The sequence below is a fragment of the Primulina eburnea genome, chromosome 6 (genome assembly GCF_022965805.1).
Source record: "Primulina eburnea isolate SZY01 chromosome 6, ASM2296580v1, whole genome shotgun sequence".
Classification (NCBI taxonomy): domain Eukaryota; kingdom Viridiplantae; phylum Streptophyta; class Magnoliopsida; order Lamiales; family Gesneriaceae; genus Primulina; species Primulina eburnea.
The window spans coordinates 37,419,905-37,443,600 of NC_133106.1; the positions used below are offsets into that span (position 1 = coordinate 37,419,905).

A 23,696-nucleotide genomic window follows, 5' to 3' on the forward strand; every position below is an offset into this window, starting at 1 on the left:
GGGCTTATATATATGTCTGATTTTTAAAAACACGAGGTTTAAAATATTATTAATTTTTACAACAGATAAGTGTTTTTTGTTTTGTTTTTATTAGAGACATTGATGCAATTAGCTCAATATGTTTTAATTCACACACATGTGTTCCTTTAAGGAGCCCATTAATTGTAGAGACAAATTCTTCATTACTTGTGTTTATGACTACTGTACTAAATTTTGTTGTGTACCGTTCTCGAAAGAAAAAAATATAGAAACAGATAAATTTGTTTTTCCTGAAATTGTGTAGTATTTGGCCAAATTATCTGTAGCCACGCCTGAAAATGTACTCAACATAGCTTCCTAGAGTTATTTGTGAATTAGGTTGAGTTGTTACATTAGTATATATTCTTGGCAAAGTAACTCGTGTGGATGAGTTAATCTATTTTTTCGGATATTTCATTATTTTAGTCCATTAATTAAATTATTTTTAATTTTGTTAATTTTCATCAAAAAATTTGGTCATTTTTAATCAGAGTGTTGATGTGATGTCGAGAAAATATAAAACTCGACACCGAATATTGTTAGCTTATCTGGTATCCGTCAGCACTCTAGTGAAAAAAGAACAAAATCGGGAGAAAAAACAAATTAATGGACTAAAATCGTGAATTAGTGATATTGCCAAAAATAATAAATGTGCGAGTTAAATACCAAAATTGCAATTTCCGAAAAAATATAGGTAATGGATAATATTGTAATTAATTTATATTCAAATCTTGACCAAAGATGAATGTAGTTTATCTGATTTGCGTGATTTGTCTCTGCATGAATTGGCTTCGTTACGAGGATTTGAATTTTATTCTCAAGAAAACAAGGAGAACAAAAAAAAAAAAAAAAAAAGAAGCAAGCCCTATATAAATCTAGTTAGTGAGGTTTGAGCCACATTAGAGAAAATAATTTGATTCCAACATTAAACACAACACACCTCAATTTATTTTATTTACAGAACAATAGTAGGAGCATAAACTAACGGAAAATTTAAAAAACTGATTGCAATTAGTCACTCTCGACGATCGGTCAGTTTTCGACCCTTAATAGCCATTACTTGATCTTGAAATGCTTTCAGTACTTTCCTCTCAGAATTAAGTTTGTGCATGCTTTCCATTAGCAGTCTCTTATTCTTGAACATATTACCCTTCACCTTCATGTACAAATCATGATACAAATGCTTGTCGATTTTTTCGGAATCCCGATAACTGTGTAGCAGACGACGTAACACTCGTATCTTCCTCATCCACAAGAGCTTTGAAGGTAGCCTTGCTTCTTTTGTGCCCTTTCTTTTCCCATATCCCAAGTGTCTACCTTTTCTCTTGGCTTCCATAGCTAGTCTAGCCCTCGATCTCGAGTGGATTTTCGATGGTTTATTGAGGATGAACCCGTCTTCTATCAGCTTCCTTACATTCAATCCTTCGTAATAGAAATGAGACATTATACATATATAGCCAAATTAATGAGTTGAAACTGAGTGCAAGAATATATTATATTTGAGGGAAGAAAGTTTGAGAGAAAAAAGAAAAGAAAAAGGAAAACGTACTAGAATTGGCAGTGGCTATATGGATAGACTCGCTAGGATCTAACCACACTTTGTTTCTCCCACAGTTGAGAATACTCGATGCTAACCTTTTTTGTAGCCTTAGAGACACCATTTCTTTTAGTGTGTTTGTTAGTTTTGTGATTTGCCAAAGGCTTTATGATGGGTTTCTTCCTTATATAGAGTGGTCGACTTAATTGCATGGGTTTCATTTGAATACTATTTTATGACTCGTTCAACGATATTTACTCACTCGATTCATTTTATTCTTGGGGGCCAAGTTCAAGTATTGGTTACTGTCGGGTCGAAGTATATTTTTCATTTTTCTATTATTCTTGCAGCCCAAGATACAACTTTTTTTTCTTTCTTTATTTTTTTTGCAGTTTAATTAAATAGCCATATCCAGATTGTTCAATTTAACCTGAAAATATTGTAATAAGCCTAAGCACCGCGGCTCTATTATGATCAAGAAAACAAATAGAAGACGATTTCCAATATCCTAAAAATCCCAACGTAATTAATGTAGTATTAGGCTAAAACCGAAAATGGGGAACGGCAATTTTTCCCCTTTTCATTACACGCAACAAAAGAAAATATCTAAAGATAAGAATAAAACTCATCTGTTGTATTAAAAAATGGAAAATATAACGCAGCAAATTTCAACCAAAATACATATGAACCACCAGGTTAATTCATTCAACGAATCCTTCTTCCTCTTTCAAGACATCAACAAATTCCTCATGATCGAATATTGCCGTAGCTGCCACAATTGGATACCAGTTTCAACAGAATGTTCAAAGTCATTTTAACAATGGCTAACTTTAGTAAGGCTTCTTCCACTTCTGCTCACCATATGGAGTCATGGACTCTTGGTTGGGACGTTTTCGATTACATCTCTTGCAGACATCATTTCGATTAAAGTTCAAAAAATCGCAACTGTATGAAGGAAAAAAATTGCATATGTAAACGGATTTCACTAGCGAACATGCAAAAGTTATAGATTTGCCACAGCAGTGATGAAAGCAAGGTGAGAAGACTAACTCAGGGCATTCCCAATCGCCAGGTTTCAGCTCCCTTGGCGGACGAGGCCCTTGGCAGCGAAAGCAATTCTGTTTGCTTGCATAATTCATAAAGGAACATCTAGGGATCCAAAAAGATGAGAAGCAAGCTTTGGTGAAATTATTCAATTAACTAATTTACAAATGGGAACATAAAAGGAAAATAGAAAAAAACATAACCATTTTCACTAAATTAGTGGTTCGGACCATGGTATCAAGTACAGCTACAAAAAATGTATAAACAGTTCACTAATCCGGTAGAACAATGAAGATATTATTTATGGTAAGATTGGTCACATGGTTTCGAAAGAGCAAGCAGTCGTAACCAAGAATAGTAAAATTAAAGCATGAAAATTGATTGTGTAGAGATGAAGACATACTGAGGGCAGTTCCAATCGCCTTTTTTCATTTCACCGGTATCACGAGGAACGTGCTTCGGTCCCGCCTCTTCGCATTTTAGGCATCGTGTATTTCTTGCAAAGTTCAAAAATCTGCATCTGCAGTAAATTGATGGGAACACCATGTCACACTCGACTTTATCACAGGAACAATAGTTTTCTTAAAAACAAAACAAATCTGCTAAGGTAAGTATCACAACCACAACTACATATGGGCAAACACCATAGTTGTCAAGGTGCTAGGCGACGTCAAGGCGATGAGCCACTGCCTAGCGCCCGAACGCCTAGGCGACAAAAGGCGATCGCCTAACCACGAGGCGATAATATAGAGAGAATGTATTATATATTTATGTTATACTAAAAATCAACTATTAATAATAATGAACTATATGAAAACCTAAATATATAAAGCTTCAAGTAACAAAAACCAAAAATATCTCAATATTGTCGATAAATCAACACATTCAAATCTTATGCTAGACAATTTAATTTTTCCAAAACAATCTAGACTCAGATCAATCACTTTCTAATTCAATCATTTCATCCACATCACCATCCTCCACCTACACCCTTACTACAAAATTTTGGATTGTCAAAACCCATACTACTGCAACAACCACCACCATATAATCGTTAATCTCCAAATAAGATTGAGGCAGTACATGCCCCATTTCATCACTCTGAAGTCTGAACCTCTCATATTCATTGTTCATGAAAATAAATAAATAAATATTCATCAAAACAGCCCCATTGTAGTCAACAATTAAACTCCCCCTACCAATACCCAGTTCCACAACTATTTACTGCAGAAGTTTACTGTCATTGGTGCGCAAACAAAAAACCAGAAACTATAATGAACAAGACCTACAGCTAGAGTGGATTGACTCGATGACAAACAAAAACCAGAGAGAAAGAGATGGTGCGCACTGCGCAGAAGCTTCAATCGGCAGAAAGAGATTGGTGCGCAGCGTGAAGCTTCAATCGGCGGGCCTTTGGACGATTGTAGGAATACGTATCGAAATGCAAACTAGGCTATTTTTTTAAAATAAATTACTTATGGGCTGAAATTAATTATGGGCTTATTTAATTGGGCTTTGGGTCATTAAAAAATAAAAAAGAAGCCTGCTGCAAAGAGGCGGAACGCCTGGACCGCCCGTCGCCTGGAGAAAGGCGCGCCTCAGGCGCTAAAGGCGCTTGCCCAGCCATGCACGTCGCCTGGTGGTCATCTGAGGCGCTGAAGCGCCGCCTAGCGCCTGAGGCGCGCCTAGGCGTGCCTCAGGCGCGCCTTTAACAACTATGGCAAACACTAATGACAATGATTCTGAGTTTCCTAAAAGTTTGATAGGAGTGCTATAGCATGAGATAAGAGGTTTCCACTTGTTATTAGAGAAACTTATAGAATAGTCATCCAAAATAAGCATAAATGGAAAGGGAAAAGTACTTAACACACTATTAATATATGAGCACAATGGTAAGAAGTGCATGAACATACTACAATCAAGGATATAAATAGCAATTTGATACAAATAGCTATTGTCGTGACCATCAGCGAAAAAGCCACAGCCTTACTCTCCAAAAGAATTAATTTTTTCTTGTAAAACACTAAAATAGATAACTCTAAATTTCTTTCTTATTCATACCGTGGCACTCATGTCATGGAATATCAAAATTAGCTATCCCATAATATATTTCTTGCGAAATTTGAAAAGTTGCATATGATGTCCACATTGAATTGGAATCTGCTGATTGTCTAGAAAAGTGAGACATCAGGCCATCATAGAAGCACACAATAACAGATGCATACCCTACGATTGGACAAAACTTTTGAAAATGCATGCAAGGAAACTGTTTATCAATGTTATGATACAAAAATACAGACCACCTAGGCAACAACCCGCGCTTTCAAGTCTAAATTCTTTAGTTCGAAACACAGCCTTTCACATCTAAAATGAACTTTATAACAAGGTGAAGTTAAGAATAGAGTGAACAGATGAAAAAATTTAAAAGATACAATACCTTCTAAAGGTTTAGATAAATTACCTTAATGCAACAAAACCACTCATCAGTTCCTATAGAAATAGAACATTCTATAATAATAAACAAGTGCACCAAAGCATAAGTCTTTCACTTACTTGGTACACACCCAATCTCCTGGTTTCATTTCAATATCATGTGAGCTTCCTCTGTCAACTGAATCAAGATTGTGTTTTTTCTGTCGATGAGTCACAGGCCACCGGTTTTGAAATATCAGGGTCCATAGGGGTATCACCAAGATCAATCAACTCTAGCAGCAATTTTTTTGCAGATGCTTCAATAATGTCTCTGCCTTGAGGCTTCATTTCTCCAGAGATAACAAGTGGATCCAACGCATAAAATATTAGCATACGAACTATATCTACTGTACACGGAGCTGCTTCGGAGTCATCTAGCAAAATATATGCTCGATCACATGATCCACGGAGATTGCAGGAACCACATACCTGTCATGTCAGATGGTAAATCACCATTGCATATCCAATTTCTACATCAATCATTAACAAAGCGAACATGGTGTGAAAGCTATACGCACATCTCCTTCATCAAGTTCTAAATATGCTCTCAATCTCTTTCCTGAATTAACTGACTTCCGGAAAACATTAGGACAACCACTTTCGATGATTGTCTGAATATCTTTTGTCGACAATGACCTGCAGTACCAAAATAGGTAGCTCAACTCATATAAATCAACTAATTTTTCTCAGCATATAGTATAGCTCCCACTTTCTCAGACCACACCCCACAGTACATTCTGATTGACAACAGGAATCATCTAATTCGAAAATGAAGGAATGAAAAGTTTCTTGCATTTTCCAGTTTTACACATGCTTTTTCGATTGGGATTCAATGAACAAACATCAATGAGCATCATAACTTTATTAGTATGTTTTTTAGAAACTTCAACAGATGCACGGCACAAAAAAGCATTCTACATCCTCCTAATTTCCTCAAAAATGTCATAAAACAGCACCTTGGCCTTTCAAGAGAATGTATTTAGATATTTCGTTCATTCAAAATTCAATAACTTGCCCTCTCTAGAAATCCCTGGGTCTAATCCATACTTTAAAACATTAAATTGGCTAAATACAACATCAGTAAGAGACACTATTCTCTGCCAAGCAACGTAAAGACTTTGAGTGGCTTGAGCTCCAGAACATCAAAGAAAGTAGGAAGGAAAAGAGAAGCAGGATACGTGGAGAATAGGGCTTTTTTTTTGGGATCCCTTATTCCTCCTTAGCACTAAAAAGAATCAAGAAAAATGAAATGCCCATACTTGAAAATATCATATCGGGCACGCGCAAAGCTCAAGCAAGCATTCTTAAGCAGGTTGATGTCCATGTAATCGACTACTCCTTGATCATTTCCACCACTACTCTCCGACATGCCAGCTTCAAGATTGAGGTAGCCTTTTGCTTTTAATCGGTCGACAAACCTAACCCATTCAGGCCATGGGTGAGTAGAGGTTGTAGAAGGTGAATCCGCAGTGTAAGCAGAAACATTTGAAGCGAGTAGCGCTGCGGAAGAACAGGAGCGATTGAAACGCGGGAAAAGAGGAAGGAAGAATTTGAGAGAATGTATCTGAGAAAAATTGCGGGAATTGCGGAACATCGTGGTTCCGAAAGAAGTAAATAGTGCTGAAGTTGCAGCCATTTGTGTGTAATTTTTCAATTCATTTGGGGTTTTGAAGAGGTTTAAAGGACACGCTCCCGGGTTGGAATGACGGGTTGAAGGGTCCGGACCGGCATTTTTAGCATATGGTCCTAGATTTTTTTTAAAAAAAATAATAGAAATTAATTTGATTAAAAATAAATGTAATTAATATTTAACTCTTGAAATCTCAACAACTAAAAAATTGTTTTTAAAACTTGAAACCTTGAACTTGAGTAAAAAGTACCATTACTAAACATTTAAATGAAAAACGAAAAACAGAATTTGAAGTTTTTGAGTTCCACATGTATTGTATCCTACAATGTGGTATAGTACAACAATACACCTTAGTTGCCCTTCGAAAATGGTATATAGTTTTGTGTTAGTTTTGCATCATCGAGCTAAGAGATAGTTCAAAACGTACCTCATCGTCTCGTAATTTGAGCATATATAAGCAAGAAATTATTGTCATAATATATGTCAACCGGGATTCTAAAATGTTGCCATGTCTTGAACATACAATGAGTAAAAATTAACTAAAGTTTTAGATTTTTATATGAAATCAAATTAACTCGAAGAAAGTAGTAGTAATAGGAAATTTCTACAATCATATAATAATTTACTTCGTTGAGATAGTGTTATTTTAATTAATTTGCATGCCAACTAGAAAGAAGATAATCTAACGACGGATCATAAAAAAAAAGATCGAAGAAGCATGCATATAGTAGATGGTTCCTTTAAAGGTGAGGGCAAAAGTTTAGCAAATAGGCGGCAGCAGTGCAAGTGGCGATGCTGGTGGGATCATCGTAGGCGTAAGAGTAAGCCTTGGGGCACGCAGCCTTGAAAATCCTGGAATACTGGGTGGGCTTGCACGACTGTGGGCTCCCGAAACTGCCTGTGCAGCAATACCTAGGCGAGTTGAAGGCGTAGCACGCGCTCTTGCACGCCACCACTCTCTTCTTGTTGCGAGACCGCACTGGAAGCCCCATTGGGCACCTCGTGTTTAGGTCGCTGATGCATCCAGCATAGCTGCATTTCCCTGCATCCCATCCAAACATATATTTATGCAATCCGACAAGCCTTTTTTTTTAAGAATTGGACGATGAATATTTAAATTAATTAAAGAAAATAAAAATTGTGAATTGTTAACACAATATTCTAAAGATAAATTATGTGTGTTATAATTGCAACTATCATGAGTAGCTAAACAATTTTCTCCTATTCTATAAAAGATTATTATTTAATAATATGTTATGTGGTTGAATAAAAAAATCAAACTTACTGTTTTTCTCAGTTATTATTTTCAAATTAAACTTGATACTATACACTCTAAGATAAGAAACGATACAATGTTGTGTTAAGTATTGTTGAAGAGGTCTACATCAGGAACTATCTTTTATGACTATGTGATTATGATGTGAGGAAAAATCAGTAAAACTCGATGGAAAAAACCCGAGGGCATTCCAATAAAAAGGATGTATATTATATCTATATAATTTTGATTTTTTTTAAAATAAAACATATAATTTAAACTAAATTTTAATAAACAAATGAGTAATCTAAATAAAAATAGGATGTGGATATTTATTTGAAATTTACGCTAAAAGTTAATCGGAATTTAAATTTTCGCGTTAAATCAATTACTGTTAATTTTTTTCTAAAAAGAATTCTATAAAATTCAATTTTTTTTTAAAAAAATAAATAATAATTAGAAAAAGTCATCGAGAAGTTAGTCTCAGACCTGATCCCCGGTGGGGCGTTAGAGAAATGGCAAGATTATACCCATCAACCAAGCTGACGTCATAGAAGTCCTGTTCTTTCCCGAGGGTGATCTCAGCAAGGGTAGCCGGTGGGGTCCCACCAAGCCCATTACAGAACAGGGACCCGCCGCAGTCACCGGTGGCGCAGCGGCCGCGGCCGTCCGAGTTGAAAGAACAGCCGTGGCGTCCCCACACGCGACCCGACCACCCATCTGGGAGCTCGAGATTGTAGGAGCTGTTAGGCAGCAGCTTAAATCCACCCCCCTTCTCTAAAATCTGCCTTCCGGCACTCGGTTGGATGCCCGGCCAGACAGTGTGGCTGCATTTGTTGTGCAGAGTCATCGTTGTCCCTGAAGCCTCCACTGCATCAAATAAAGAACTAAAATCAGAACACTACCGAATTTTTTTGCAGAGAAACATAAATATGGTCGGGCTTTCCAGACATGAACATGGTGCGTGATTCTTTTGAAACACACAAAAGAAGAAAACTTGGATGTGTCACAAGGAAATGTAGGTAGATACCCGAAATGTGGAGAGCGAGGAGGGCGACAAAAACCAAAGGAATGAGAAGTCTGAGTGGATCCATGGCTGAGAGGAAGGTGGCGGCCAGCAAGCAAGGATATGATATAAATATTAATATTAAAACAAAAAATATGGAGGTAATGAAGTAGTATTTGGTAAGATATAGGACACGACGTTTTCTGTTTATTTTTCTGAAGTTAATATGAGGGGAGCAACAATAAAATTAATGCTAGTACACCTTTGTATAGTATTTGTTATAATTTATTTTATTTATATTTAAATAGGGATCAAAATATAAAAAAATGATCTCAGTAAAAATTGAAGCTACAACCTAAACTTCAAGTGATAATGATCTTATCCACTGAGCTACGTATAACTTAAAATAAAATTTTAACATTTTATTAATATATAACTAATAAAACAGACCATGACACCAAAGTTAGTTACTCTAAGTGTCTTCAAATTTAATAAAGTAGTATAGATATAACTAATAAAGTTTTTTTTTGTTTTTTGAAATATATAAAATATCATCATCATATTTTATAGTATAGTATATTGAACTATTTTTTGTTAATTTGATAACCATGTTTCATATTTGATATTTCCATTTAAAATAGCATGACAAAATTTAAAATGTTCATATTTATTTTAATCCTATTGGATATAGTATGAGATGTTTTTTATGAATAATTTTAAACAAAAAAAAAAGTATGGTAATGTCCGTGCTTGCAACCCATATATGTTTCCAAATCCCGATTAGGATTCAAAAAAAGGAAATCCCAATTATAAAACATAAATGATCCATTTAGAATTTATAAATCACGAGCTCTGTTAATAAATTTCAAAAGTTTCAGAAAACAAATTCCATATTTTTTTTATTTGTTCAAAAAGAAAATCCAAAAATTCCATGAAATTTGATGCATATTTTTAAGAAAAAGAAGGGGAAGAGCATTCACAGACAAAAACAAAGAAACTGACTTATTTTTTATTTTATATAAAATAATTGATCGAATATTTTATTTAAAATTAAAAAATATATAAATTCATTCGATTTTTTTATTTTATTTTCAAGTTAAATGATCCATCGTCTTGTCCAAAGGAAACTTCAACTCCCCATTTAGACTCAATCCGAAAATGCCACTCATTATTTTCAAATTTTGATTTCCTTGCTGACAAACTTTACTGTTTACCTCGAATTGCACGACCTTTGTTTAAAGTTGATGTCAGACTCTGTCGAGCAAGAGTTTCACGCTTTGAAACAGAAAAGGACGTGGTATTTGACTTTGAATTCGTTTGCCAAATTTTACATCCACAAAAAAAATCATCTAAATCTTTATTTTGAAATTTCAATGTACATACGCACAATTTTATTATTTCGGCCTGTTAACTACAACAGTCAGAATAAACAAATCACACTTTGAGCACCTAACAATACCCAAAAAATCAAGAAAGAAAAACAGAGCCACTTCCATTACCAATCTAACCAGTAAAAAAGCTTCTTTTTTTTCCCTAAGCTGCCAAAATAATTATTTTACAATCAGGCACTGATTACAGTAAATTCATATGAACATAAACATACACACTGCACAATTTTACTTGGTGCCAAGAAAGCAAATAAACAAGTCAAGAACAAAGGAAAATGTATATTTTCAGATTCATTCAAATGTGTTCTCTATGGACATCTTTTCTTGAAGTCTTTCAACAATGATCCAATACCATTATGTGTCATACCTTCATTTCAAGGCAGCTTGTGTGATCACAATATGTTCCGTAAAATTTCATGCAGACCAACCTTTCTTCCTTAAACCCCCTGCTGCTTACTGGTGATAGGCTTCTGAAGAGGTTTAAGTGCGGCCATAATTTCAGTAAATGATGGCCGTAACCTTGGATCTCTACAAATTTCAACAAGGAATGGTTAGCTTAGCTTTGCTGTACAGAACTACTCCAATAATCCCAAAATCTCGGTTCGAGGTCGAACATAGAACTAGTAAAATACATAACATTCTTAAATCAGAACACCGAATGATCCCTTCCAAGGGTGGGTGTCGAGCTTGACCACCAAAACAAACCTCGGTCTAGAATAAATTAATGTCTAAAGGACATCTCGAAATAGTTATACCAGCCATTCAAGCCGAATTGAGTTATTTAATCTATATAATAGTATATTCGATCAAACACTGATAAACAATCATTTTTGTACATGTGGTCATTTTTCCTTGCCAAATGTAATCGCAGAAACAAAACATTGAAAGCGATGATCCAATGATTGGATCGTTTCGAATTTCTCTGTTCTAAATTCTTGATGGGACAAATACTAAGGTCGAGTTTGAACCGAATGGAATAAATTCAATTTGAAAGATGAATTTGACGAAAATCTTACAATTAACTCCATTTGGTGAGAATTCACTATTAATATTTGTCACGAACAAACTTAAAGGAAAGGGAGTAAGTCGCTTACGTTTGCCAGCATTTAGTAGATTATATCAGAAATTACTGGATCCATGTTATCTGGAATGTCAAGACGACGATGCTGAAACCCAACAGCACCAACAACTTGCATTGGGTTCATTCCTCCCCAAGGTTGCTGCAAAGTGCAAAGCTCCCATAGTATGACACCAAAGCTAAAAACATCACATCTGTATTCGAATCAATCAAATAACAAATCCGGCTAAATTTATTTTATAATCGACTTATGTATGAACTCCATGACTAATAAGCAGAAGGCATACTTCTCATTTGATGGTTCATTTCTTAGAACTTCTGGTGCCATCCACTCTGCCTGAAGAAAGGTAAATATAAGATGATATTCAGAGTCTCACAATCAAAACTTCAAGATTAAGATTTAACTTCACATAAATTTTCAAACAATGAGAAGGTAAGGTAAGTTGCAAAAATAAATAAATGCGGTAGTTAGGTTGCATGATAAAAACATCGAATTTACGATCAACTGTCAAGGCAAATAAACATAGATTTTAGCAAATGAGTAAATAAATACAAGTTTAGTTACACAACAGAAAATTAGTCCAAATTTATCGTCGGATGAATCAATCATATGCGCGCTAAAGAAAATAAAGGATAACACAGATCCATCACTGGTGTCCCATTTTTTATTCTTCAACCTGTACTACTATTTCAGATAAGCAAAAAAATCCTGAAAACTAGTTCATCACTTTAAATTTCAGAGAAACACAGATTCCACGAGACTGAGGGTAAATTGGAGGTAGGATGCAAAAATTAAGGCGATGAAAGGTGATAGTATTCTTTCAACAGACGTTGGCACAATAATTGGAATTTATTTTTGAGCCATATATCACGGCAAACCACCTTTTTTAAGGCAAAACTTGGAAATCAAAGATCTCCAAAGGCTTGAGAGTAATAGAGTGATAGGACAACCAGCAATTGAGTTATCATCTACCAAATGGCTGATGATCAAATGATGCAACAAAAATTAGACGTCGGCATGATTGGATCATTATGCTATTTCATGAAGGAATAGGTAACACACGAGCATACACCTAGATGGAAAAATATAATGGACATTTATGATGCATGATCATCTATTTTAGCAATTGATCTCAGAAACTAACCATTTGCATGATTAGATATACAGGGTGTCGAGGCAAATGACATCATGTAAGTTATGTGTAGAAACATATATTGAGCACTGCAACATGTCATATCATTTAGACAATAAAAAACCTAAATCAGGTACTAAGCAGCTACGAAAGAAATCCAGAGAAGAAAATTGAAGTCTTAGTACTAGAGGGGGGAAAAGTAAAATTTCTCCAAGTGATGCATCAGCAACCAGACAAATCAGAGCCTAAAGGGACGCATCAGCCATCAGACAGATGGATGAACATAACGAAAGATGAATTTTAGCTCACCGTCCCAGCAGTTGACCTTGAAGAAAGATAGGTACTGTGCTTCATTCTTGACAATCCAAAATCACATACCTAAAAGCAGAAAAGCATACATGATGCATATAAGTGAAAAATGACAGGCTCAATCGTCAGCTAATTGAAAGTCACCTTTACAACCCAGTTCTTATCAACAAGAAGGTTTGGGGATTTCAAATCGCGATGAACAATCACCGGTGTGCAATTGTGCAAATAATTCATTCCTCGAGCCTGTAATATAAAAATATATCTCATCTGTACAACAAAATTTACTCACAAAGTAGAAGTTGACAAAAGGTAAAGAATTGAAAGACAAAAACGCAAACATACCGTATCAAGAGCCATCCTTAACCGTCTGCGTTCATCAAGTTGATTGTTTGGACGATGGATCAATCGGTACAAACTACCTCTGTAAACAAAAAACTGCTTTAATTTATGGCCCAAATCAGAGACATGGTGAAACTCCTCAATTCAATAATTGCAACACACAACAAAAAATAATAATAATAAAATATATATACACATATATATAATCTATAAGAACCACCAACACCAAAGTCATCCATGAAGTTAACAATGTTTAACAAGAGTTGATCAAGGATAAAACAGTATCCCTATGAAACCTATCTAAACAGGAAGCATTCTAAGATTTTGATATTCGAATCTTTCAATCATGTTCTTTAACATTTACCAAAATTTGATGGAGTTGCTTGATAAGTTGAAAAACGATATGTGTGTGAGTGTGTGTGTGTGTGTGAGAGAGAGAGAGAGAGAGAGATGAAATCAATAACATCTTATCCAGCCTACATATCTCCCCTCAATAAACTAAATTTAACATTAGCTACGGTTATAGATTTGTTTCCAATAAATTTATTTGGGTAGAGTTTGGATATGGAAGAGATTTCTCATTGAATCTATATACCTGTAAATATATATACCTGTAAAAGTGTGGACAGAGGACAATGTTATTGTCCTCCAATTGTGAATTGACCAAACTAGCTCTCCATATGTGTAAAACATTGTATATTATATTAATATTTTTGTAAATATATCTATGTACTAGGGAGATACATGATAAAACATCATTGCCTTTTGAATGAAATTATGATTTTTCAATTGTTGACCATTTAAAACCTAATGGAGATATTTTACAATTGTGAATTGGCCAAACTAGACCTCCATATGTGTAAAACAATGTTTTCCAATTGTGAATTGGTCAAACTTGCCCTCCATATGTGTAAAACATTAGACATTACATTGATATTTTTTTAAATATATTTATGTGCTAAGAGCATATATGCAAAAACATCATTGTCCTTTTAAATGCAATTATGATTTTTCAATTGTTGACCATGTCAAACCGGCTGATAAATAATGAGCAATGATGCTTGAGAAATTTAATAATTAATAAATAACCTTAATTTCCAATTTTTTTCAATTTTAGATACAAGAAAACAAGTTTTCAACTTTATTTATAATATAAATATAAATAATAATTATTATTAAAACGACATAAATGTATACAAACTACAAAGAAGTTGAAGAGTTTGTGTAAAATATTAGACATTACATTGATATTTTGACATACACGGTAAAACATTATTGCCCCTCTAAATGGAATTATGGTTTTTCTATTGTTGATCATGTCAAACCGGTTAGTACATAATGAGCAATAATGGTTAAGAAAATTAATAATTAATAAATAAGCATAATTTCCGATTTTTTTCTATTTAACTACAAGAAAACAAGTTTCGAGTTTATTTATAACATAAATGTAAATGTAAATAACAACAATTATTAAAACAATATAAATGTATACAAACTACAAAATAATTGAAGAGTTTATTAATAAAATCTCAAGTTCTTAGTGATATTTTTTAAATGATGATAAAGGTATAAAATATATCATCTGAAGTTCACAAAAATCATCACCGATAATTTTTCGGCTTATTTTCTACAAAAATCAACGACGGTAAAATTTTATGCCAAAATAAATGTTAGAATCTAATGGTATATAGATAAGATTATTATGAAATTGTTTTAAAAAATATATACAAATGAGTCAAAAAGGAATAAGAGCAATATATTCCCACAAATAATTCTTAATATAGTGTTATCATTATTAAATTGGAAGTTATGTTGGTGTGATGAGAATCACCAGTTGTGCAATTCAAATATGAAAAAATAGTCCAAAATTAATTTTCTATATACTTTTTTTATGTTAAAATTCTAAATTTCTATCATTGTGATTCATTTGAACAATATGATATAATAAATTAGAAAATGAGAAAAAATATTAGACAATTCAAAATATGTCATAATCATCATTCATCTGGCACCTCTCAAATATTTTCTCATGATCATGAGTCGCATTTTGACTACCCTGATTAATTATTAATAAGAATTAATTATCTATTGTTATTACTATCCATTATTACTTATTATCTCATATCTCACCATTTCAAATTTTTTGTGAATAGCTTCACACCTTAGCAAATATAATTTTGAAAAAATTAGGGGATAATGATTATGAAGATACATGAAACTGGAGATTAATTTAGAGTGGGGTTATTTTATTCTCTTTTCTTGAAATAAAATAATGGTATTTTAATAAACATCACAATGTAAGAATAAGATGAATAGATATAATTGTTAGAATAGTTAGGTATTTGAAACATCTGTGCATCATTCAAGTCAATTAAAATTAAAAATTTATAATGTTTATTTATCATTCAACTCAATTAACTTGCATAAAATAATAGGATGATTTAAATTATTAATTTAAGAAATGAATCTCCGCTTGGTAAAATTGTAGGAAATGAAATTTTCTTAGTTAACTACTTTAAGCAAATATATCTTGGTCATAAAGGGGTGAATCAAATATTATTTTTAGTTTATTTTCCATTCTTATATCTAAATATATTATTGTTTTTTTCCTCAAAATAATATTTATGTTCATAAGCCTTCTTAACTAATATAATGTTTTATTTTATTTTTTTTATATAACTCGTTGAATAACAAAAAACAGGTTTTTGAAAGATTTTGAATTTACAATATTCACGTGGTTATACTTTAGAATATAAAATATCATAAACAATTGTTGTCACATGTTCTTAGTTATTCCAAGAATTATAATTAAGTACTATTTTAGATCTTCAAGGTGTAATGTTTTTAATTTGAGGATATGTGTCAATTAATTGACGTAATAGGTAGAAAAATATCAATATCATATAACAAAATATTTTCTTACACTGTTATATTGTTTAATTAATTAAAATACATTCATATCACTATATTTACGCTCTTATATTACTTAATCAATTCAAATTCATCCATATCATTCTATTTGTACTATTCTATTAGTTCAATTTAGTACTTAATATGACAAATCCTTATTTCTAATTCTTATAATTTGTTTGGATCTATTTTTTCCTAACAAAATGTTGTTTGATGGATTAGATCACGTTATGAAATGAGTAAAAAAATATTTTATTAGTAATTTAATTTTTGGTTATATAGAATATGGATTCACGTGCATTCGCACGTGCTTTCATGCTAGTGTCTTAAAACAGGTAGAGGAAAAGGCGACATATAATGGTTAAAATTAAAATGTAGCTCGAGTACTTTCAAGGCTATCAAGCACTTTCTACAGATAGTTGTGTGCCGAATAATATACTACTATGATAAGCAAGTGAACCACATGGACCGTAAAAGTCAAGAACTTATAAGAATTTCAGCATACCTAGGAAGAAATTCAGTCACAATTGAAAGATTAGGGGGACGAGTAACAGCTCCCATGAAGAGAACTACATTTGGATGCCTGAGCCTTTTCATTATTCGAATCTTGCAAAATCAAGCAAATAATGCATGTCAGACGGTAAACAGCATGCAAAATAATTTGTTAAATAACAGAAAATAGGATGTGGCAGGGACGTGAAAGTTCTGGCAATGAAACAATTGAGCAAGTTGAGTAACAACTGTTGAACTTCTGCTAAACAAATTTTCAAGGACATTCAATTGTGTAATTAATCATTCAATTGAGACGATTATTCTATAATGTCAGATGATCGATCATAGAGAAAGCATCCCTTCAATGGCTATAAAAATCATGAGATCCAACAAGAATACGTACTGGAGATTTCTCAACCCCTCGTCAGACCCAATTTTTTTGCAAAAAAAAAAAAACAAATGGAAAAAATGAAAGAAAGTTTGTATGTGCAATTACAACGTAGTATACAAATGTACTTCAAAAGTATCTTATTTACCTCACTTTTAAATTCCTCCAGAAATTCTCCAGTAATAGCTTGGTCAAGGAATTTTTTGACAGCAACTTCCTAAAAGCGGAATCAAGTTATATTTATTCTTTACTGAAGATCATCATCTGAAAAAAATTACAGCCATATGGAACAACAATAAATACACATACAAACAACTACTATCACAGAAGTAAATGTCTAACATGTAGAAAATCTTTTGATTCCTCATTCTCAATTTTGAGGAGCATAAACATAAAGTATTTTTTAGAGGATCATGCTGATGACAGGAAAGTGGACAATTGTCTTGCTTGGTCTAGAAAATGCTGGCAAGATAGAAGTACACATGGCATACAAAACAAGAACAGAATGATTCAAGTATTTGAGAGATGATTTTGTGGCACTGCCAAGATCCTCACTGCAGTAGGTGCTCCTGCATCAATATTTATTTATAGATAAAACCCAGTCTCTGTGTCCAATAGAGAACACAAGCCTATTTTTATATATATAAAAAAAAAGCATGCCCATAAATGAGGAATTTTGAGTTTGTTGATTGCCTATCATTAACATTTTATTTTGGCACACAGAAATTAAGAATCCAAACAAGGCAATAAAAAGAGAACATTTTTTGAGTTAAAAACCACGAGTTTTGTTCACCAATTAAACACTTGTAAGAATTTCAATTTGTAATGAGATGAAAAAAGTAAGAAATTTGTTGTGGTTAGACATCCTGCACACAACTAAAGTTCAACTACATGATATACATGCGGCAGCTACTTCACATGTTTTATGTACCATGTTATGAACAACAACAATAAATGTCCCCAGCTACTACAAGACTCTCAGAAACTCACAGTTTCATGCCAATCTCCACGGTAGACTTCACCATAAGATCCTGCAATAAGAAATGCCAAATTACAAATTTGTGCTTCGAGTTGGAATCAACAGATCCAAACAAATATATATATGGCTGAGTATAATTCAAGATTAGTACCAAGCCCAATGCGCTCACCCAAGGAGATATCCTCCCATGGGATTTCACAATCAGCGACATCATCAAGTGTTACATCAGATTTAGAACTTTCGTTACCCGCTGACCTGTCTGATATTCTCTCTCCCTCCAAATTTTGCACTAGACCCTCGTGTTCATGGCTGTCACTTCTTCGTTGTTCAGAAACAGCTACATCTACGTCTCCATCACTTCTTACACACTCTGCTTGATTAACAATGGCAAAAGGACTATCTGGCGAAAGAACAGTTGATTCCAACACCTCATATTGCTTACTAACTGCTGCAGTTGTTGCTACAACAGCCGCAGCTGCAGCTGTTGCAGTAGCTGCAGCTGCTACAGGAAGTTGAAGCTTTGAATCACTGGCCTTTACAGCCGCAGCTACCATTGAAGAGGCAACTGCAGCGGCGGCGGCTGCCACAGGAACATTGTTTTTGTACTTTACAGGATCTATTTCGCACTCTGATGAACTAGGACGCCCCGTAATTACTTTCAGTTCAGATTGCTTCTCCAAAGGAGTATCTGAATTGCCTCTATCACGAAACCCATGATGTGGCAGTGGAGGCAGAGAACTTCGATCTAGGTTAGTGTGACCCTTAGCTTTAATTTTTCCTTCACTTCCTCCTTTTTCTTTTCCTTGTGTAATGGGCTTGATGTCCACCAGTTGCACATCTAACTGGTCTGAGTCGATTTCAGTGAACAAGTTTGGAGGTGCAACAACACCACTTTCACGAAGAACGTCATGGAGCTTCTGAACTAGCTGGGGATTTTCTTTGGCAGCATCAATCACTAATTGTGACACATCGTTCACTTTCGTTCTTCTGACAGTTGAGGAGCTCACGCCTTTGGTCCATGAAGGTGATCTTGCATGTTCATAAGGATGATTAGACCTGGTTTGGATTTCCCCTGATGATTCCTTCACAAAGAAAGGTGTTTTTGAACTATTATCGTTGTGTTTGGACCCTTCCTGAGCTTTCAACGTAGATTCCTTTTCCATTGGAACATTCTCTCCAAATATGCTTTTCTTATCCATAGTTGAAAACTCTTGTTGCTCTTCTAATAAACTGGATACTCCACCACTCGATGAAGCCACGTGAAAAGAGCCCTCAAGGCCCATATTCACCCCCAAGGCATCAGATGGAATGAGTGTACCAGGGTCCGCCATTAAGTCAACAATGTATTCCCTGAAGCATATTCACTTTGTATCATAAAGAGGAATGCGAGGAGAAGTAAAATATCGCAAAAGGATCATTCGTAACGTTAAAGAAATTTGATGTGCAACATTATATTGTTAGAAACAAAGATTTAATCAAGACAATTAAAAATTGAGCAGTAATATCAATGATGTTCAAGAGAAATGATGTCAAATAAAACTCACGGCCACCTTCAGAACTCTGACAGCTAATTAGAGTCAAGAAGTGCATGCTCTACAGCTTAACTACATATTACAATTCAATATTTCATTTAGTATCTGAACTTAATATTCACATATGAAACAAGGAGATAATTCAATAAGTCTAAAGATATAAAAAGAGATAAGGGCGGGCAGGAGAAAAGAAGGAATAACATAAGACCAACATTTCAGTTAAAACGATAGATGAAATCTGTCAATTAGTACTTGCCTCCCATCAATTTCTACAATGCTCATTGCCACATCAGCAGAACCTGCAAATTCCAGTCCCTTGACCAAGCGGCAACGGATGCCCAAACTATCTGCCAAAACCTACATCATAATGCCCAGATAGACAGAGGGCTGAATGAAGAATTCAAATCTATAACTAAATCCCTGAATAGCAAGGACAAATATGTATGAATGAAAGCAGACATCTCAGTGCAGGATTCAAGTTAGTAAATGGAAACTAATAATGAAGCATATTGACATGTCAGGTCACCGCAAGGATGTACAACACCTAATGAAGCCATTTAGCAACTAGTGAAAATAATTGGTTTATGGTGCTCCTAAACAGGTAAAACTTTGTATACTAAAGGGAAGAAGAGATGATATTTTTTTTAATAATTAAAGTTTTACAATACTAGCGGATGAGTAATCCGCACGAGGAAAAGCAACACAACTTATAAAGTACTAGCCTAGTAACTTCATGCCCATACATATTTCCAATCCCTAATTAAATCAGAAATAGACAAATGTTGAAAGTCTTTAATATTTATCGATTAGGTCAAGCTGATCTAGGAAACCTTTACATGGTCTCCAATTGATCTCCAATTGATCTTCTGATCAATTGGTAAAGAATAAAAAGAGCATTAAAAAAGGGAAGAGGTCCAAGTTCTAGAGATACCGGGGGCAACATGTCACTTTATCTTTCATGACACCGAAGCTTACTAAGTTGTAAAATACTATTTCCTCTGCTCCAATTTGAAAAAAAATATATGAAATTAAAAATAAAAGAATGAAAAATAAGGGTGCTTTTGTTTTCACTCTTCATTCATTCTTCTCCATTTCGGGAAAAACCACATACTATACTAAGAATGCCCAAATAAGACAATAAGATGGGTTGAAGAAATGACTTGCAGGTTGTTTCGTGAAAATATTCTCATCGAGAAGTATTTAGTACCTTAAACAACAGTGCTCGATGACGAGCCAGACCAATTGTCAAAGAACCAATAGGTAAAACCATGCTCCTGTGGGTTGCTTTCAAGCCATGGCTTATATTTCTCCATGCAATCAACATCTTGTCGGGATCACTAACTGGGCCCCCCATGTGATCAGAAACTATTGTAGCAAGTTTCTGCACCATACTGCAAGTAAAAACAATTCCCTGGTCAGGACATACTTTAGAAGCCAACTCCAATGCTTCCCGCTCAAGCCTCAACAACTTGGGATCGGCCGCTTTATTTACTAGAATTGCTTCCCAACTTATATCATCAGACATAGGTGCTCCTTGCAGATCAACTAGGGAAGGCATTCTCGACGATGTGGACTCATTTAAAATGCCATATAAATCGTAGAAACCATCCAGAATCTTGTCGTCATAGCTAAGAGCATTGTAGTTCTGTGAATAATAGTTAAATCTAGAATATGAGATCTGTTAGAAAAGGACATTAAGTGGGTCATGCATGGGAATATTATTATTTTTTATGTCAATAAAGAATACAGAAACATGTGAAATGATCTCATATCTGCAAATGGAAAAATTATAATGATTCGTTCCAATGACTTCAAGTGGAAAAAAAAGCAATTCATACATTATGACGAAGATGGGGTCATCATGTTTGTCAGATTTCTATACTGTCAACTACTAAGAGACAGGACGAAGATACAAGGATAGCACACCATTGGGAGAGACTCTTGACATTATAACTGAGACGTTATGCAGTCCAAAGTCTTGAGGACCATGGGGAGACGATCCAATTGCCTGGATGATGGTTCCGAATTTTTTTACACTGAAAAACCTTGGGCCTTTCTTGACAACAATTACAACCAATTTAACTTTAAACCAGTGTTAGTAGCCACAGGAAAAAAAAGATATGGTTAGCTTTTTATAATTTGCAAGTTTCAGAACAGTGAAGAAACACAGGATGACCAGAGGATTTCAGCAATTGAACACAAAACAATAAAATTTGCGTGTAGCACATTTGTTGTCATAATTTCCAATTCCTTTACCTAAATTCAGTTTCACCACACCAATATGACAAACTAGTATCAAGTTTGATTACATAATTATTCTCAAAATCATTATTACCACCATCAAACATAAAAGTTAAAAGGAAAGAATGGATTGATAGTTAATTATGTTTCTTTTCATGCTCAAAATACACACACACACGAAGGAACTAACAGAAACTCACACGGTCGATAATTTCAAACGATGTTGAATATTTGGAATTTGAATCCAAGCATAATTGAGAATGGATGTAAAATTTTCACTTAACTGGCCATCATGTGCTGAGATGTTGATGCATAACGTTATTCTGCTATACCATTCGATCATAATAACTATAATCAAGTAACAAAAAGACAAGCAGATGAAAACCACTGCAGGACACGTTTTAAAGCCCTCACCCAGTAACGGTATGCAGGCGACTTCAGCTGGAGTATTTTCAGCAGGAAAAGAGCCTAAACTTATCTGCTTTACAGCTTCAATTTGAGCTGCCTCGGGATCCTCCTTTGCACTCAACTCCAAAGCTAACTGTATCTGATATTCCTCAATATCGGGATCCCTCAAATTACTTGATCCCGAATCAGCCCTCGCTGCACCCAGAGCTGCATCCAAGCTACTACTGCCCAAAGGATCAATAACTTCCTTTCTTTCTTCGATCTTTGCATTGGAAGACAAGGATGGACTGTGACTATTCTTATCTGTTGCAGAATTTAACCATCCTGAAATGTTTGAAAATGGTCTATTCTCAGATTTAGAGTATGAATACCTCTCAGTTGGAGAACCATCGCTGGACAACCTATTATTACTCTTAGACGATGAGGAAGAACCTTCTGAGTCTGCAGAGTGGTTAAACCCTATGTGAAGTTTCTTCAGAAAACTTTTCATATCTTCTGATCCTAATCATGAATCACTCTCAAAACTGGTTGAGAAGAACAAGAAACAAAAACATCAAGCTCCCTTGGCAAAACTCCCTGTGGGTAAATACGCCAACAACCTTCAAAAACAGTTTCTTATCTTTCCTCTCCAATCATGAATCACTATTAACAATAGTCCAGAACAACAACAAAAAACAATTATTGAGCTCCTTCAGCAGAAATCCTTAAGGTCGAGACCCTAGGAATCCTAACAAAAAACCCACCAATACATAGAAGCCCAACTGCAAGAAAACACCTTTTGATAAACTTCTAGCAGAAGAACCCATAAAAATTCTCAAAACAACACAAGAAAAGGTATGTCTCCTCAAATCTTGCAAACAAAAGAATCGCATGCGGGCAATAGAAATCGGGATATATTTTGCTACATAAAGACCGCCACTGCGTTGGACAATTGAAACAAAGAATGACGAATGAATCAACCAAGCCAGTAAGGTGGACTGGTAAAGGAAATGGCGTCTGTGAGTCAATGGTAATTCCACAGTGCTGATATATATTATCTTTTGTTAATTAAGTTTAATATATTTTTTTAAAGTTCCTAATAAATTATTAAAAAAATTATAAATTAATTAAAATAGATTGTCATCAAATTTGAGCAAAGGATAGAGGGGAACTTATTGAAAAATCCCCAATCAAAAAATTTCTTTGGCTTCACTCCCTACCCACAAAATTGTGGTACTATGTCATACAAATTATGGTACACTTCATGTGGAAATGTGGTACACTTCATGTGGAAATGTGATACTAAAAAAGTACCTAGGGACTGAACACAAAAAAAAATGACGGCTGGAGACTGAACCCAAATTTCCCGAAGGATAGAGCGGTGATGGCCTGTTTGAATAAAAGAGTCAAGCTATGATTGGTTGATTGAAAGATAACACAAAAACAATAGGCAAGTGATCAAGCCAGAGATTGTTTGGTACGAGACCTACTTATTTTATATAAGTTTATATATTTTCACAAATATTAATTGAAAAATCAAAGTTTATCAACAAATTTC

The 23,696-nt window shown here is 34.4% G+C and overlaps 4 protein-coding genes and 1 long non-coding RNA gene across 5 annotated transcripts; all 5 read right to left on the reverse strand.

Moving 5' to 3' along the window:
* Nucleotides 1-906: 906 nt before the first annotated feature.
* Nucleotides 907-1,899, reverse strand: LOC140833600 (large ribosomal subunit protein eL19z-like). The gene is made up of 2 exons (XM_073197933.1): nucleotides 1,568-1,899; nucleotides 907-1,440 (listed from the first exon to the last, which is right to left on the reverse strand). Exons 1-2 carry the CDS (start codon nucleotides 1,677-1,679, stop codon nucleotides 1,034-1,036), a joined length of 519 nt encoding a protein of 172 aa, XP_073054034.1. The 5' UTR covers nucleotides 1,680-1,899; the 3' UTR covers nucleotides 907-1,033.
* Nucleotides 1,900-2,034: 135 nt separating this feature from the next.
* Nucleotides 2,035-6,812, reverse strand: LOC140835544 (zinc finger protein VAR3, chloroplastic). The gene is made up of 7 exons (XM_073201029.1): nucleotides 6,331-6,812; nucleotides 5,590-5,707; nucleotides 5,219-5,500; nucleotides 5,153-5,187; nucleotides 3,003-3,119; nucleotides 2,606-2,704; nucleotides 2,035-2,500 (listed from the first exon to the last, which is right to left on the reverse strand). The coding sequence occupies exons 1-7, from the start codon at nucleotides 6,705-6,707 to the stop codon at nucleotides 2,386-2,388; spliced, it is 1,143 nt and encodes a 380-aa protein (XP_073057130.1). The 5' UTR covers nucleotides 6,708-6,812; the 3' UTR covers nucleotides 2,035-2,385.
* LOC140835014 (uncharacterized) lies at nucleotides 3,239-4,325 on the reverse strand. The gene is made up of 2 exons (XR_012118800.1): nucleotides 3,641-4,325; nucleotides 3,239-3,577 (listed from the first exon to the last, which is right to left on the reverse strand). It is a non-coding gene; the product is annotated as an uncharacterized lncRNA (long non-coding RNA).
* Nucleotides 6,813-7,296: 484 nt separating the features above from the next.
* On the reverse strand, nucleotides 7,297-9,159 carry LOC140835013 (thaumatin-like protein). Its single transcript, XM_073200289.1, has 3 exons — nucleotides 8,987-9,159; nucleotides 8,446-8,826; nucleotides 7,297-7,743 (listed from the first exon to the last, which is right to left on the reverse strand). Exons 1-3 carry the CDS (start codon nucleotides 9,048-9,050, stop codon nucleotides 7,442-7,444), a joined length of 747 nt encoding a protein of 248 aa, XP_073056390.1. The 5' UTR covers nucleotides 9,051-9,159; the 3' UTR covers nucleotides 7,297-7,441.
* A 1,270-nt stretch (nucleotides 9,160-10,429) lies between these two features.
* LOC140835012 (probable serine/threonine-protein kinase SIS8) lies at nucleotides 10,430-23,168 on the reverse strand. The gene is given in 15 exon segments (XM_073200288.1): nucleotides 10,430-10,878; nucleotides 11,445-11,461; nucleotides 11,463-11,622; nucleotides 11,716-11,765; nucleotides 12,871-12,939; nucleotides 13,015-13,113; nucleotides 13,213-13,291; nucleotides 16,625-16,725; nucleotides 17,148-17,216; nucleotides 17,990-18,030; nucleotides 18,130-19,328; nucleotides 19,767-19,867; nucleotides 20,718-21,155; nucleotides 22,166-22,180; nucleotides 22,182-23,168. Coding segments are annotated over 15 exon segments (2,997 nt in total). The 5' UTR covers nucleotides 22,650-23,168; the 3' UTR covers nucleotides 10,430-10,787.
* Nucleotides 23,169-23,696: the final 528 nt, after the last annotated feature.